Source organism: Hippocampus zosterae, chromosome 1 (assembly GCF_025434085.1).
Source record: "Hippocampus zosterae strain Florida chromosome 1, ASM2543408v3, whole genome shotgun sequence".
Taxonomy (NCBI): domain Eukaryota; kingdom Metazoa; phylum Chordata; class Actinopteri; order Syngnathiformes; family Syngnathidae; genus Hippocampus; species Hippocampus zosterae.
The window spans coordinates 40,781,844-40,799,271 of NC_067451.1; the positions used below are offsets into that span (position 1 = coordinate 40,781,844).

At 42.6% G+C, this 17,428-nt stretch overlaps 1 protein-coding gene across 4 annotated transcripts in view; it reads left to right on the forward strand.

Moving 5' to 3' along the window:
- The first annotated feature begins 509 nt into the window (after positions 1-509).
- Positions 510-17,428, forward strand: part of LOC127608519 (ETS-related transcription factor Elf-2-like) — a 57,168-nt gene continuing 40,249 nt past the window's right edge. For all 4 annotated transcript variants that reach the window (XM_052077640.1, XM_052077645.1, XM_052077652.1 and 1 more), the window contains exons 1-2: positions 510-810; positions 15,339-15,422. In XM_052077640.1, coding sequence (XP_051933600.1) covers positions 15,348-15,422 — 75 coding nt within the window. In that variant the 5' untranslated portion in view covers positions 510-810; positions 15,339-15,347. The remainder of the gene's footprint in view (positions 811-15,338; positions 15,423-17,428) is intronic.

Genomic DNA, 17,428 nt, shown 5'->3' on the forward strand with positions numbered 1-17,428 from the left:
GTGTGTGTGTGTGTGTGTGTGTATACATGTATAATGTTGTATTTGTAATATCTTCCCTAATATATTTACCATAGCACTGATAACATAACAATCCTGTATGATGGTGACTATTTATTGGGAAAGGTTGACCGACAAGGTGTGCATCCTCATCAGACTTTAATGGTAGTACCGGTATTGTACTAGGATTGATCAGACAGATCCATACAATACATTAAAAAAACTAACGTGGAAAGTGCATACAAATTCGTTCTTTTGCCAGGTTAACTCCGACAAGACTCAGAATTATTTCAGGACCTATTCCCAAATAATAGATACAAATTTGAATAATTCATCATAACCCCATAATTCCCTCCTCAGATTTAAATGTATGTGCGCCATGGTTTCCACTCTCATTTATTAAAACAACAGTTTCAGACACATTTTCTGTGCTCGTTTCCAGGAAATTTGTGCCAAGCTCTTAATATTCTGTTTGCGATAAATGGGGCACGTCCTCGTGACGTCACGGCGATCGACGCGTTGACCCGCAGGATCCGTTTAGCTACGAGACTCAGTGCGCGCCGGAAAGCTACACATTAGCAAAGCACTGACACGAACCAAAACATAAGTAAGGCATGCATGCAACCTTGTAATCCGAAGTCAAACGCGGTTTAGAGTACCGTCTCCAAAATGTTTCGAGGGGCAGAGGAATTATAAAACATTGTTTAGTCAAGAGAAATTGTCTTCTTTTTTTTGCGCTCTCAACTTACGGCTAAATCAGGCCCAGGTAGCGTTAGCTGTGGAGCGTCCTTTTTGATTGCACAGCAAATCAAGGTAAGAGGAAATGTATGGCACATGGATGGGTTGCGATTGCATGTCTCAGTTTCTTAACACATTACTTTGCTGCTCTTTCTCCACAAGGACTTAAGTATTATAGAACGGTCAGTAGCACGTAAGGGAGCTAATTGCTAACGCTAACAGCGCTACGTTGTGTGCTATCACATGAAATGTAGACTCACAAGTCAATATGTTATGGTACATCTTGTGTAAAATTTCTTATAACGATTTAAGGGCATAGTCTTAGGACTCGTAGCTTAGTTGACCAACCGTTGTTACATCCTCGCTAAGTAGTTGGTGATGTTGGCTCAGTGTCGGGTAGCAACAGAACCGTGCCGTACGGAAAATAAACATTAAGTTGCCATAGACTTCATCATTCATCAGTTTAGTGCTAATGAACACCGTGAAGTGATGTTATTTAAAACAATTCTTAACTGATGCCAGTGAAAGGTTCTGTTGACATTGAACCAAGAGTGAACCTCAGTTGACTCAAAGTATTAAATCTGTCGGGTGCGTTCAAATGATTTACTTTTGACAAAAGTGCTGTTTTAGCAATTTACTGTCTGTTGTGCAGAATTGGAAATGTATGTCAGAAACCCACTTGTGTATCGACAAACCCAATTCCAATGAAGTTGGGAAGTTGTGTGACAGTTAACATTCAGAACCTTACCAAAAATTTTGAGTATCGTGGAAAAGTTTAAATATGTCCATAATTTATATAAAAAAATAAGTTAAACATTCAGAGATTGTAGATTCAGGGCCCGCAATTTAAACGATTGAAAGTTTTAAAAAAAATTCTGATATCAATTGTGTTTCCAGCTCATTAAAAAAAACAGGAATTCGAAAAAAATTACTACTGTGAAGGAATTAGACCAAATTTTGTGGAGCATGAATACTTTAAACTGAGTATCACAGGTTTTATTACATTGCTCCAGTTTGGTTCAATTGTCTAAGTTTACTTCAATATAGGGAAGACTGGAGACTTGACAACTAGCCAGAAGACCAGACTGATGCCCTCCATAGAATATGTAAGCCACAGAAATTCATAGCTAAGGAGGATGGCTTATCACATAGTGCTGGGTCCAAGCATATCAATGGAAAGTCTAGTTAAAGGGCAAAATGTGGCAGGAGAAGATGCACCAGTAAGAGATCTTACCGTGGACTTCACTGGTTTATCAAACAGAAGATTCAACAATCTAGATGATATCTAGAAAGAGCTTAATGGGGTTGGAGTCACCGATTCAAAAACCACCATATTCAGACACTTCTTGGAAGTGGGCTAAAACTGTCAGGTTCTTTGTGTCAAGACATTTCAACATAGCAAGTGTCTAAACTTGGCCAAGGGGAAGAAGAACTGGACTGTTCTAGTCAGATGCTCTTATCCCATGAAAGTAAAGTGTGTCTTTCATTTGAGAATCAAAGTCCAAGGGTTTGGAGGAAGACTGATGAGGCTCAGAACTCAATGCTGCTTGAGTGTCCACAATCACAGTCATCATTTGGGGTCCTATGCTCAGTGCAGGCATTGGTGAACTCTTTCTTAAATCCAAGGTCACTGCAACAGTATACCAGATTGTTTTAGAGAAATTCCTCTTCTCCTGAGAATCTGTATGGAGATACAGATTTCATCTTCCAGCAGGACTTGGCCCCTGCAAACAGCAAAATATTGCTATTGATTAATTTCTGTCTTTTTCCCTCTGCAGAAATTGTGAAAAGTCCAGGATGACTTCTTGACAGTATTCAAATGTTTAGAATTTCTGTTTTCATGGGTTTCAGGAGTTGGAAGCCCAAATTATGAAAAATATAAACAAAGTCATATTTGAAATTGTTAAAATTGTGGGCCCTGAGTCTATAATCTTTTTGAATGGAACTATGGAAATAAATACACTTTTACATTTTCAATTTTTTTGGGAAAAGGTCTGAGAATAAAAATGGACGGCAATGATTTGCAAATCATAAAATGAAAAGTTGATGATTGTTTGCTAAAAACAAAGTTCCAGTTTGAACATTAAATATCTTGTCTTTGTAGTGTATCAAATTAAATACAGGTTGAACATGACTTGCAAATCATTGTCTTCTGTTTTCATTTCCAGACTCTTTCCCAAAAATTTGAATATGAGGGCAATTGTTTAAAAAAATTCCAATCTCCCAAACTCATTGGAATTGGGTTTACACAATAGACGGAAAATGTAAGTGAACCTTTTGCGATTTCTTACATTTCTGCATAAATTGGATAGAAATGTTCATCTTGTCATCGAAATGGCAAGAATAAACAGTGTCTGCACAAAGTAATGTCATGCAAACAGTGTGTTATCATATTTTTATTGAAAATGCCGTGTGTATATTCACAGGACGAAAAGTCAAGTCAAGTCAACAGTATTTATAGAGCACTTTCAAACAGCCATCGCTGCATACAAAGTGCTGTACATGGAGCGATTTACATGGAGTTAAAGTAAATTAACCATGGATTTAATTGCTGGTTGACACCCGCACCCCCCGCTATCGGCCATTTCTTGTAGTTCAGATCAAACGTGCATAATGATCATGAGGAATTTTTTTACCATTCCTCTTTACAAAACTGCACTTCAGCAAGATTCCTCTGGTTGAATAGCTCTTTATGTCATGCCACAACATCGCAATCGTGTTGAGGTCAGGACTTCATATATAAAGCTCTATAAAAATAGAAAAAGGTTACCAAAGTATCGCTGACATTATTCATGGTCATCAGTTCAGTTAGATATACAGTATATAAACTTCTATAAAAACAGAAAAAGGTTACCAAAGTATCTCTGACATTGTTCATGTTCATCAGTTCAGTTAGAAAAAAATCCTATGAATGGAGAAAGTTCAGCACAACAACCCTAAAGCGTCAGCTGTTGACTTACAGAAATCTTAGAGTTGGTCCGGAGATGGCGAGTAGGTTGGATTGGTTAAATGTATTGTATGTGTAACACATATACACATATACTGTATATCTATATCTATATAAATTAAAAATTCCTCGTCTCACCCCTCGGTTGGTGTCCGTCCCTCATTCAGCTCGGGTCCTCTGCCAGAGGCCAGGAAGCTTGAGGGTTCTGTGCAGTATCCTTGCTATTGCCAGCACTGCACATTTCTGGACTGAGATGTCCGATGTTGTTCCCGGGATCTGTTGCAACTACTCATCTAGTTTGGGGGTCACTGCCCCGAGTGCTCCGACCAGCACAGGCACGACTGTCACCTTTACCGTCCAGGCTCTCTCCAGCCCTTCTCTGATCCCTTGGTATTTCTCGAGGTTCTCGCGTTCCTTCTTTCTTATGTTTCCATCACTTGGTACCACTACATCCACTACAACGACTTTCCTCTGCCCTTTATCTATGATCACGATATCTGGTTGGTTCGCCATTACCATCTTGTCAGTCTGGATCTGGAAGTCCCACAGGATCTTCGCTCTGTCATTCTCCACCACCTTCGGAGGTGTTTCCCATTTTGACCTTGGGGTTTTTCTGTCCATACTCTGCACAGATGTTTCAGTAGACTATGCCAGCCACCTGGTTACGGCGTTCCATGTAGGCTTTCCCTGCCAGCATCTTACACCCTGCAGTTATGTGTTGGATCGTCTCAGGTGCCTCTTTGCATAACCTACACTTTGGGTCTTGTCTGGTGTGGTATATCTGGGCCTCAATGGCTCTGGTGCTCAGGGCCAGGATGAGTGCCTCTGTGCTGCCCTTCAGGCCAGCCCTCTCTAGCCACTGATAGGACTTCTTGAGATCAGCCACTTCAGTTATGGTCCGGTGGTACATCCCGTGTAGGGGTTTGTCCTCCCATGATGGTCCCTCTTCCAGCATCTCATCCTTTGTTCCACGTTGTCTGAGACATTCTCCAAGTATGTCATCCGTTGGACCCTTCTCCTTGATGTATTCATGGAGCCTGGATGTTTCATACTGGACAGTGGCTCTCACACTCACTAGTCCCCGGCCTCCTTCCTTTCGGCTTGCGTACAGTCTCAGGGTGCTGGATTTGGGATGGAACCCTCCATGCATGGTTAGGAGCTTTCGGGTCTTAACGTCCGTGGTCTGAATCTCTTCCTTTGGCCACCTTATTATTCCTGCAGGGTATCTGATCACTGGCAGGGCAAAGCTGTTTATTGCCCTTTATTCATTGTTTATTCATGCCATTGAGCTGGCTTCTTAGGACTTGCCTCATTCGCTGGAGGTATTTGGCCGTAGCCGCTTTCCTTGTTGCCAGTTCGAGGTTGCCATTGGCTTGTGGTATACCGAGGTACTTGAGCTGTCCTCAATGTCTGCTCTTGTTCCTTCAGGGAGTGAGATCCCTTCAGTGCAGACTACCTTTCCTCTGTTAGTCACCATCCAACGACATTTCTCAAGCCCGAATGACATCCCGATGTCGCTGCTGTAGATCCTGGTTGTGTGGATCAGGGAGTCTATGTCCCTTTCGCTCTTAGCATCCAGCTTTATGTCATCCATGTAGAGGTGGTGACTGATCGTAACTCCATTTCTGAGGCGGTATCCATAGCCTGTCTTGGTGATTACTTGGCTTAGGGGGTTCTGTCCTATGCAGAACAGCAGTGTGAGGTGAGAGTGCATCACCTTGGTATATGCCACATTTGGGTAAGTGGCTTGCCATTGGCTTCAAGTGTGGTTTTCCACGTCCTCATTGAGTTCACAACGAAGGCTCTTAGGGTCCTGTTCACCTTATACAACTCCAAGCATTCAGTGATCCATGTATGTGGCATCGAGTCATAGGCTTTCTTGTAATCAATCCAGGCTGTGCACAGGTTGGTACGTCTGGACCTGCGGTCTTGTGCGACTGTTCTGTCAACCAGGAGCTAATGTTTGGCTCCTCTGGTATCTCTACCAATGCCCTTCTGTGCTTCGCTCACGTATTGATCCATGTGTCCACTTATCGTAGCCGCAATGATGCCTGACATGAGCTTCCATGTTGTGGAGATACAGGTTATTGGCCGATAGTTGGATGGGTCTGCACCCTTTGAGGGATCGTTCATGATCAGGATCATTCGCCCTTCGGTTAGTCATCCTGGGTGAGTCCCATCCCATCATTTGTGCTGCTAGGCACTCATGGAGTGCTGTGAGTTTCTTTAGCCAGTAGGTGTGGACCATGTCCGGGCCTGGTGCTGTCCAGTTCTCCATATCTGAGACTCTTTCCTGTATGTCTGCGACTGTTATGGTAACTGGGTTCTGTTCGGGGAGGTTGTTGTGCTCCTCTCTCAGGGTCACCAGCCATTGTGCACTGCTGTTATGTGCAACCTCCTTCTCCCATATGCCTTTCCAGTACCTTTCAGTTTCCAGTCTTGGTGGGTCAGCTCTGTTGTTCGGATCCTGTCACTGAGCGTAAACTTTCGCAGGTTGTGTTACGAACAGCCTGTTTATTCGTCTGGCGTCATTCTCTTTTCTGTACCGCTTGAGGCGGCTGGACAAGGCTTGGGGCCTTTGTTTGGCAGTTTCGAGTGCCTCTGGTATGGTCATCTGGATGTACCGTATTTTCACGACTATTCGACACATCGTACTAATGGCCGCAGTCTCATTAAGGGGTGACATTTCTGTATTTTACACATACACAGGACGCACCGTACTAATGGCCGCAGTTTTACAGTGGTAAAACATACGGCAGCTTAAACATACGGCATGCATGCGCGCACTCCAACACGTTAGCTTGCAGCATACGGTAGCATGCCAAGACATACAGATAAGCTAAAAACATGTTTTTAAAAAGGCAACGAAAGCAGAACTGAGTTCGGGTGTATTTTATTTAGCCATCGTACAATGTTCTCACGTTTTTCGATCAATCATCACCCAGAAATCCATCAAAGTCCTCATCCTATGTATCAGAAGCAGAGGACTGCACATCTCAGTTGTCATTGAATGCATCACATGCTAGTGTGAGTTGCTACGCATTGCCGAGCGGAAAGAAGGAGTAGCAACAGCAAAGTCAACATTTCTCTCGTGTGAAGCTTTCCCACATTTGAAAGTAAAGAACAGAGCGAAACATGGTGGCAGCGCCTGTGTGTGTAGAAAGAATTGAACAATTGTGCATGTACCGTAATCCATCAAAAACGCAGCGTTCCCTCTCGTTGTTGCGCATTGTGGCGTAACTCGCCTAGCGCTGCCTCTCACTCTTTGTAAAGTTGTGTTTGCCACCGATCATCCATTGTTCCCATGCCGTTTGCAACTTTACTTTGAACGCCCGGTTGATGCCAATGTCCAGCGGTTGGAGTTCTTTAGTCAAGCCTCCGGGAATAACGGCAAGCTCATTTGCTTGACTTGTTTTTTCACCGCTGCTGTGAGATGGGCACGCATGCCAAAAGCATAACCGGTGGCTTTAAGTTTGAACTGAGCTTCGTAGGCGTGTCTTTTTGTCGAATTTATTTTCAGGGGTTCTTGGAAACCAAAACCGGAGTTGTTTTGCAATAATGCACATTGCCACACTCTATACAGGTGTTGGTACTGGCTTGAGGCGTCCCTTTAGCGTACTTACATGCCCACCCTTCACCATTGGCGGACTAGCTTGCCTCTCCCCCCCCCCCCCCCCCTCTCTCTCTCTCTCTCTCTCTCTCCCTCTCCATATATGTAATATACACGCCCACCCTTCCCTGATTGGCCGACTTCTTTCCCGTATGCCTGGCCACAGTCACTTCCGCCTTTTCTCTATATAAACAGCGTGTCGGCTGTCAGTCAGATTTTGGAACTCAGCGCATATAAAGGACGCTCCGCACCATAAGGCGTCCTGTCCATTTTGGAGAAAATTTAAGACTTTTAATGGCGCCTTATAGTCGTGAAAATACGGTAATTAAAAATGCAACTGTCATAATTAACTCAAATGAACTAAAAAAATAATCGTGATTACTCACACATTTATCGTTTCTGAATTTCCCTATACATTTTTTGTCCTATTTTTTCCCCCATTTTAATGCTCTCATCAACTTGGAATCATTAATCAGTTTTCTATGTGCCAAATGCAAATATTTACTGAAATCACAATTTCAATTTTCAATTTTAAATGAACATTTTTCACTTGTTTGTTTGTTTGTTTATTGAACATAAAACATACACAGTAATAATTTGACAGAAAATAAGGTAGATAAAAAAAGTAAAAAGAAAGAGCCGTGTGCCTCGTTAATTTCGCGAGAAAAAATTTAATCCCGTTCATCAATTCATTTAAATAAATGCCAATAAAAATGTGCTAAACTGACAGCTCTACTATATATATATCAATATATGTACACACATTAAGTATTCCGACCTCCAGACTTGTGTCAATCGGAAATTCCCACTTCCGGAATAAAAACCTATGCATTTAAATTTTTGATGACGCTGTTACATTCACGATCGGTTCGTAACAACGAATGTTCTGGTACCCAGAAGCCATACGGAATCCTGCAGTAGTCCAAACTCAAGCAAATCCCGCTCAAAACTACAGAATAACTGTTTTCGCGCCGCTATTGACTCTCATTGGATCCAAAACGGCGACATGTAAGTGACTCAATCGGCAAGAGTTTTACTGCAATCTTGAGGGATTTTCTATTACATTTATTTACATTAACGTCCTGTAGATTGTGGCATCCAAACGGAGAGGAACGTTGATGACGGACAGTCGAGTAAACGAACGTTTCCTACAATTCTTTATCTGTAATCTTGCTGAAAACCTTCCACTAACTGGACCGCTAATTTGAGAGAACGCGCGTTCCATTGCGCTAACAATGGGCATCGAACACTTCGAAGCGTCCCATGGCTGGCTTCAAAAGATTGTTGCACGTCATGAGATGAGCAATGATGTCTTTTGCGGTGATCGAGGGGAGGTCAAGTTAGTCAGTGAGTGATTGGAAAGAAAAAGCCACCATGTCTGTTGCTAGTCTCATTTTAGAGCAAATAGTCCTAAATTTGTTATACTCTATTTGGTTCATATACCTGTACTGTATGGTGCAGTTTTTGTGTCATAAACATATTTTGCATTTTATTGCTTGTGTTGTTACACGTGTATTGGTCCTTGTCCTTTTTGATGGATTCCCTTGGAGTCGTTGAACATCGTTATGCTATTTGATTTCCCTTTTTCGTAATGATTCTATGTTCCATTAACCTTGTTACTCTCTGCGATGTCATCCTGCTATCTTGAAAAGACATCTATACTCTCAGTGAGACCGTCTGGTTCAAAAAAGGCTCAATTACATAATGCATTTATGTACACCTGCCTGTATATTGCTTGAGCTGGGCTGGAAGATTCTAAGTATCCTTTCGGTCAATTACATAATTTTTCACAAATATGTACTCCAGGTCAGTCCACACATGTGGGTTTTATACTATATATATATATATATATATATATATATATATATATATATATATATACGGTCAAACCTCGGTTTTCGTACATAATCTGTTCCAGAAGACGAAAACCGAAACCATGTTTCCCATTGGAATCAATGTAAAAAAAAAATTAATCCGTTTCAAGTCAAGAAAACAACTTTCTTTAAACCACAATTTTTTTTGTTTTTACAATTTCACACCATAAACTGTACACATGTAATAAGAGAGCAGGTAATATGTAAAATACTGTACAAACAAACTGTAATGTTTTATTTTCACAAATTTTAACATTAACATAGTAACATAAAAATTAAAGGAACAGTTCTCTCTCTCTCTTTCTGTCGTGGGGCGTGCGCCTCTCACAGCTGTCATCGGGCAGATGGTCTTTCGTTTTTAGGATGCTGCTGATGGTGGATTTCGGCATACCGAACTCTTAGCCAACACAGACACACGCACACCTGACTCATATTTCGCGAGGAGTTCTCAAGCCGCATGTTTGAGTGCTCTGTCACATTGAACCTGGTCTGCTGACCATCATTACATTTACCCCTTCCACTTATTTTCTTTGGTGCCATGATTAGGGGCTGATACACAATGCAAAAATAACAGTCTGATGTGATGTTGTTCTCACCAAACACGTCTGCTTAAAAAAGAAAAAATCTTTATTGAACAAGACAAACTCGTCTGCTCACAATGGACACTACACGAGGAAGCTGTTTCTGTCTGGTGTCCAGTGTCTCATTATTATGCAAGAATCAGAGTGTTCATTATGTGCCGCTGTATTGAAAACTTCCTCCATACAACAAACGCAAGCACTTACCCCGTGCTGCTGGGGCAAACCATTCCGAAAAGAGGGGGGGTTTCACTCCCCCTAACAGAAGCGTTTCACCAAACACGTGTGCTCTTTTTAAAAAATCTTTCTTGAACGATACAAAAACGTCTGCTCACAATGGACACTACACAAGGAAGCGAAGCCGAGAGAAGTGAAGTGACACATTAAAGTGTGCTCAGTTAGTTTGAGAACGAAATTTGTTCGTCATCCGAGGCATAAAAAACTCTAAATTTTCGTTTGCAATCCGAAATAGCCGAGAACCAAGACGTTCGAATACTAAGGTTTGACTGTATGTACCGTATTTTCACGACTATAAGGCGCCATTAAAAGTCTTAAATTTTCTCCAAAATGGACAGGACGCCTTATGGTGCGGAGCGTCCTTTATATGCGCCGAGTTCCAAAATCTGACTGACTGCCGACACGCTGTTTATATAGAGAAAAGGCGGAAGTGACTGTGAAAGAAGTCGGCCAATCAGGGAAGGGTGGGCGTGTATATATACATATATGGAGAGGGAGAGAGGGAGAGAGAGGACAGACAAGCTAGTCCGCCAATGGTGAAGGGTGGGCGTGTAAGTGGACGCCTCAAGCCAGTACCAACACTTGTATAGCGTGTGGCAATGTGCATTGTTGCAAAACAACTCCGGTTTTGGTTTCTAAGAACCCCTGAAAATAAATTTGACAAAAAGACACGCCTACGAAGCTCAGTTCAAACTTGAAGCCACCGGGTATGCTTTTGGCATGCGTGCCCATCTCACAGCAGCGGTGAAAAAACAAGTCAAGCAAATGAACTCTGAGCTTGCCGTTATTCCCGGAGGCTTGACTAAAGAACTCCAACCGCTGGACATTGGCATCAACCGGGCGTTCAAAGTAAAGTTGCAAACGGCATGGGAACAATGGATGATCGGTGGCAAACACAACTTTACAAAGGGTGAGAGGCAGCGCTTGGCGAGTTACGCCACAATACGCAACAACAAGAGGGAACGCGGCGTTATTGATGGATTACGGTACTTGCACAATTGTTCAATTCTTTCTACACACACACGCGCTGCCACCATGTTTCGCTCTGTTCTTTACTTTCAAATGTGGGAAAGCTTCACACGAGGGAAATGTTGACTTTGCTGTTGCTACTCCTTCTTTCCGCTCGGCAATGCGTAGCAACTCACACTAGCATGTGATGCATTCAATGACAACTGAGATGTGCAGTCCTCTGCTTCTGATACAGAGGATGAGGACTTTGATGGATTTCTGGGTGATGATTGATCGAAAAACGTGAGAACATTGTACGATGGCTAAATAAAATACACCCGAACTCAGTTCTGCTTTCGTTGCCTTTTTAAAAACGTGTTTTTATCTTATCTGTATGTCTTGGCATGCTACCGTATGCTTCAAGCTAATGTTGTTGTTAGCGTGCGCGCATGCATGCCGTATGTTTAAGCTGGCGTATGTTTTACCACTGTAAAACTGCGGCCATTAGTACAATGCGTCCTGTGTATGTGTAAAATACAGAAATGTCACCCATTAATGAGACTGCGGCCATTAGTACGATGCGTCGAATAGTCGTGAAAATACGGTATACCATATATATATATATATATAGATTCATTTAGAACTACTTCGGACAACAAAGTGTATGCAGAAAAGTGGTGAAGATTGCACGACTGTCTGTGTCCTATGTATGTGTTGTGTTGTGTTATTTTTGTTATTTTGACTTCAAAATGGCGCCGCGTGAGTGGCTGCCTTTCCAGCAGCTCCTATATTTTGTTGTTCTACTTCTTCCTTTCGTAACATAACATAAGCTCAAGATGGCCGCTTGTGTGCCAGTGTGTTCGGCGACGCTCCTGCCATTTCGTTTTTTTTTTTTTTACTTTTCGCAATGCTTGTTACCTCCCTAACAGCGTATCGGTTGGTTTATGTTCGCCGATCGTTATTATTGATTCAACAACACGTCGGAGATTTGGCCGCGTTTTGGCAAGACAGTGGTGAAAAGACGCTACCTCCGTTCTTGACTAACCTGCCGGCTGATCTCTTCCGCGTTCGCTCGCTCACTTCACAGAAGCGCCGCAGCCGCGGCAAATGTAGCGGTCAAGCTAAAACGGGATCTGAGACGCACTTCGATCGCTCCGGCGTGGTGTGCCCTCGTTGGCTCTCCCAACGCGCCACGGCATCCACGCCTTTCTCGGGGAGGAATCCAGCGAAAGCTTTTGATGGAATTCCCCCGGGCTCGGCGATCGAAAGAGGCAATCCCTCCCGTTGCTACTCCCACAAGGATCGCGTTGTTTAAATGCCCGGTCGCTGACGAACAAGACCCATATTCTGAGGGAGTATTTCCTTTCCAATGACTTGGATTTTCTGTGTCTGACGGAGACTTGGGCAGGTACTGGTGAGTACAACGCTTTGATTGAATTGTTGCCACCTGACTGGTTTCCTCGATACCCCGAGGACATCAGGCCCTGGTGGAGGTACGGTGAGCATCTTTAAGAACAATTTCAAATGTAAACGGTGCACATTCACCACATCGGCCACCAGCTTTGAAGCAACCTTCTTTGAAGTTGGTCGTGTTTTCCCGGTGCTTTATGTTGTCATTTAAATCCTCCTAAATACAACAAAGACTTTTAAAGCAACATTTCAACCTTTCTTGCGGAAATCAGGCTGAGATATGATCATATCTTCCTAATGGGGGATTTTAATATCCATATGTGCTGTCCGGAAAAACCGCTAGCAAAAGACTTAAGACTTATCGACTCTTAATTTTGTGCAGTATGTGACCAGACCGACACATGAACAAGGACATTTTTTAGACTTTGTCCTTGCTCATGGTCTACCGGTGTCAAATGTGGAAGTCTTTGAAAATTGGATTTCTGATCACATGGCAGTTTTATTTGACGTAGTCTTATCGCATGCTGCTGTGAAATCTGGCTCTCCTGGTTGTAAACGCCGAATTTTTAACCCTCACACTGCTAATCGTTTCTCTGATGCCTTTAATAACCTTTGCGTACCCTCGTCTAACACATAGGAACTCACCTCTTGTTTCGACTCGTCATGCCGTGCCATCCTGGATTTGGTGGCTCCTTTAAAAACTGTGCTCCCAAAACCTAATCCCGAGCCATGGTTTGACGACATTAACCGCGCAGCTAGGCAGGGGTGTCACAAAGCTGAACGCAAGTGGAAAAAAGACAAATTGCATGTCTCTTATCAACTTTGGTTAAGACTGCTGGCGTAACTACCAGTAAAAGAGGCCGTAACAGTAAAAGAGGCCAAAAGAGAATATCTGTCGGACCTTATTCTAGTTAACCGTCACAACCCACGCGCACTATTTAAAATGATAAATTCTGTACTCAAACCCCCTGTGCCTACTTGCTTGGATTCTTCACCCAAGATGTGCACCAGATTCCTTCAGTTTTTCATTGATAAGGTCTCTACAGCTCGGACTCCGGTCTCAAATACAGCATCTGACCCCTCTGTCCATGTTCCATGTTCAGCTGTACAAAATTCTTTTGAAACTGTGTCCGTGGCGCTTTTGGAGGATGTTGTTCGCCAGACGAAGCCATCTGGCTCCCCTTGCAACTCTCTTCCCCCGCACTTCTTTCAGGAGGTTCTCCCGAGTGTTTGCGCATCGGTCTTGGATATCATCAACAGCAGCCTCTCTTCTGGTGTAGTTCCCCAACAATTTAAACATGCTGTGGTCCAACCCTTGATCAAGAAACCTGTTCTTGATCCAGATGTGCTGCCAAGTTTCAGGCCCATTTCCAAACTGCCTTTCATTTCCAAAATTCTGGAAAAAGTGGTGCACATGCAGTTGAAACTTTTCTTGGATGAACATAACATCTTGGAGGTCTTCCAGTCAGGTTTCAAGACGATGCATACCACGGAGTCAGCCCTGTTACGCGTTTCTAATGACATCATCCTGGCAAATGACTCTGGAGACCACGTGTGTCTAGTTTTATTGGCCTTAACTGCAGCATTTGATACAGTGGATCACAGTATTCTGCTGACTCGTTTGGAGCACTTGGTGGGCATTGGCGGCAGTGCTCTTGATTGGTTTAGGTCCTATCTAGCTGACAGAACCTTTTGTGTCAGCCTTGGCTGCTCTGAGTCACGTACTGCTCCCCTGTCATGTGGTGTTCCACAGGGCTCAATTCTGGGGCCTCTGCTGTTCTCGCTGTATCTGCTCCCATTGGGTTCCATCTTAAGGAAACAAGGTATTCCCTTCCACGACTATGCAGACGACTGCCAGATCTATGTCCCACTGAGCAAGAAAGAATGCCCTCTCATTAAGGCCACTCCTATCCTGTCTGGAAGAAATCAAAACCTGGATGGCACAAAATTTCTTGAAATTCAACGAAAAGAAGACAGATGATATTGTTTGGTCCCAGTGGCCCTTGTCCATTCCATCCTGTTGTTTGTTTGGTGTTTTCTACCGCCTTTATTACCGATTTGTCTTACTGTTTATTATGCATGTTAAATTGCTCATGTACAGCACTTAATGTGCAGCGATGGCTTGAAAGTGCTCCATAAATACTGTTGACTTGACTTGACTTTGCTGCTGTGAATCGGGAATTTCTCCATTGCGAGACTAATAAAGGTTTTCTTATCTTATAAATTTATTGACCAATCTAAAGTGTTGAAAATGGCTTGCTCTCTTTGATGTTGAAATGATAATGGATGAGCAATATGCTTTTTTTTTGGTGTCTTGAAAAATGATGATTTTGGTTGGGACAAGGATTCCAAACCGATGCCAGTGGTATCTACATATATGTACCCATACCTCCATATAAACACGTGCTTTTACACTTGGACAAAATTGTTGGTAACTCTCTAATGAAAGAAAAATAACAATCGTGAAAGAAAAAAAATCACATAGTAAAAACTATACAGAACATTTAATGAAAAGCAATATTTAAATCAGATATTACTTTTGAATTGTGGTTTAACAGGAGTACAAAAATGGTCATGAAACAGACCTGTACAAAAATTTGCAACCCCTTGAAAAGATTGAAAATAATTCTACCACAGGAACATGTTCAATCAAGGTGTGTCTTCTAATTTTGACATTTTTGTCCATGTGTGTTGATTTTAACAGATGGACAGTCATGCATTACTTTTTGTCACTTTCCTAAAATAATGATTTTAGGCCATTATTTTAAGATGACAATGCTGTGTTGAACAATAGAAGTAACCGACAGATACCTGTTTACATTTTTTTCAATTCAGACACAGATATTGAGGGTAATGTAGGCCTTCAATGTCACCTACATCTTGACTTGTCTCCAAACAAGACCCAATATAAAATTAAGGTCTTGATTGAAAATGCTTCATCATCCTTGGAGTTGTGGTTTTCATTGCTTGAACTTGGGCAACTTCTCCTGTTTTCCCAGGAATGAGTGATGACCTCTGTGGTGGTGTCCGACGGAGGAGGGAATATAGTGGAGTATGTCACGATGGTGGAGGAGCCTCAACAAGTATGACTGCTGTGTTGCGATTCACTTATGGTTGTAGGAAAATGTATCATTGTGGATTGATGGCAGAATAACACAAATCAGCTCAATCGGTTGTTTTAGAAGTTTGTTCCAGTATCGTGAGAGAAAATCCAAAACACAACACAATTGGTGCGATGACACTTGTTGACTTAGTTGTAATTTCAATATAATCCTCCACATTGAAAGTACAGTGGTACCTTTACTTATTAAATTAATTGGTTCTGTAAGAAATTCCTTCCAAGCCCCCCCCCCCAAAATTCAGACATAAATGTTTCTAAAAGCATAAAAATTAGTGCTGTCAGTTCAGCGCGTTATCAGCATAAATTAAAAAAAAATTTAACGTGACCCCGTATCCTGCAGGTACATTTTGTGTACATTTTTCACGCGTTGTGTATAAGAGAGAGCATTGAAAAGTAAACACAAGGGAGATCAAATTTCGAGATATCCTTTTTTTGTCCCGCAATGGGGAAATTACAATCAGAATTCAGAAAGGAAAACGCTGGGTAGGGAGAGGGAAAAAAAAATTGATGCTCAAAATAGCATTGTGGTGTGATTTATATGTTATTGCATTTGGGAGCAAACCAAATAGGATCTACAAAATGAGTGATGTACATTACCTGGATTATAGTCATCCTTTATAATTCATAATCTTTGATCAATCATAAACCTGGTGTATTTCAATGCATTTCCCGGGATTTTGGTATTTTTCTCCTCAGTGCCGTGGAGCCTATTGTATGCGAAGTACATTTTTTTTGTTTGGGTGTTGACACCTTTACACCAGCTGATGGCGCCAAAGCCCAACGAATAATTTTGTCTGCAAACCACTGACCGCAGTCCTTTGAAGGTTCAATCAAGCTTGAAGTTGATTGCTGATATTGGACAGTGTTGCACTCACCGCACGCGTGGACGTGCATGCGCTTTTAGCGTTTTTCTGCAAAAGTAATGAAAATGTTATTTCGCTGGCCGGTTTCTCTTTTATTTTGTTAACTTCCGGTAATGGCTGCATGATTTTACTTTGAAAGAACACATCAGTAGGTATGCTGGCCCTACTGTGGCCTAGTGATAGGGAGCCTGCAAGAGCTAAGTCTTTACCATAAACCGTTGCTTGCTCGGAACCAACCGGATCTTAAGTTGGTAAGGCCACCGATGCCTTACCAACTGAGCTATCCAGCCCGCTATATATATATATATATATATATATATAAGTCATCGGTTTGGCATACGGGAGACAGTGGTTCGAATCCCGCTTGGGGCAAAAATGAGCACATAACATCATCCAGTGTGGGTCCTTGGGCAAGATCCTTCACGCTAATGCCTACCTCATACAATGATGGAAGACAATAAAACGAATGACATGCCGGCTCAGACGTCGCCCGGCCAAACAAGGTCTGCGTCAGGTTCTGTGGAACCAGAGCACCTTGATGAAAAATGGGCTACTGGAACAAAGGCAGAAAGCAAGCAAAGGCAGGCAGAAACTGATCTGAAAGCTAAGATCATGGCAAAAATGAAAGCTGGGCAACCTAGAAACCGATTACAACGGCTATGTGAAGTACCATGTGAAAGTCTCATAGTGTGAATGCAGCACTGAGGGCCATCCCTACCGTAACGATCACAGAAACCAATGGATCACTGATGCTGAAGCGTATATCAGCATCAGTGATCCTAGAGACTCTTGGCTATAAGAGCAACCAAGGAAGCCATGAGATACGTTACCCACCATGGAAAAGACGGTTGGAGGCTAAGATCAAGGCAGCCCGGAAAGATGTGAGTCAATTGACGGAGGCCCAGAGAGGTGTGATGAAAAGGCCGATACCCGAGAGGTACATCCAGATGACCATACCTGAAGCACTCGAAACTGCCAAACAAAGGCTCCAAGCCTTGTCCAGCCGCCTAAAGTGGTACACGAAAGAGAATGAGACCAGACGAATAAACAGGCTGTTCGCAACACAACCTGCGAAAGTGTATCCTCAGTGGCAGGGTCCTAACAA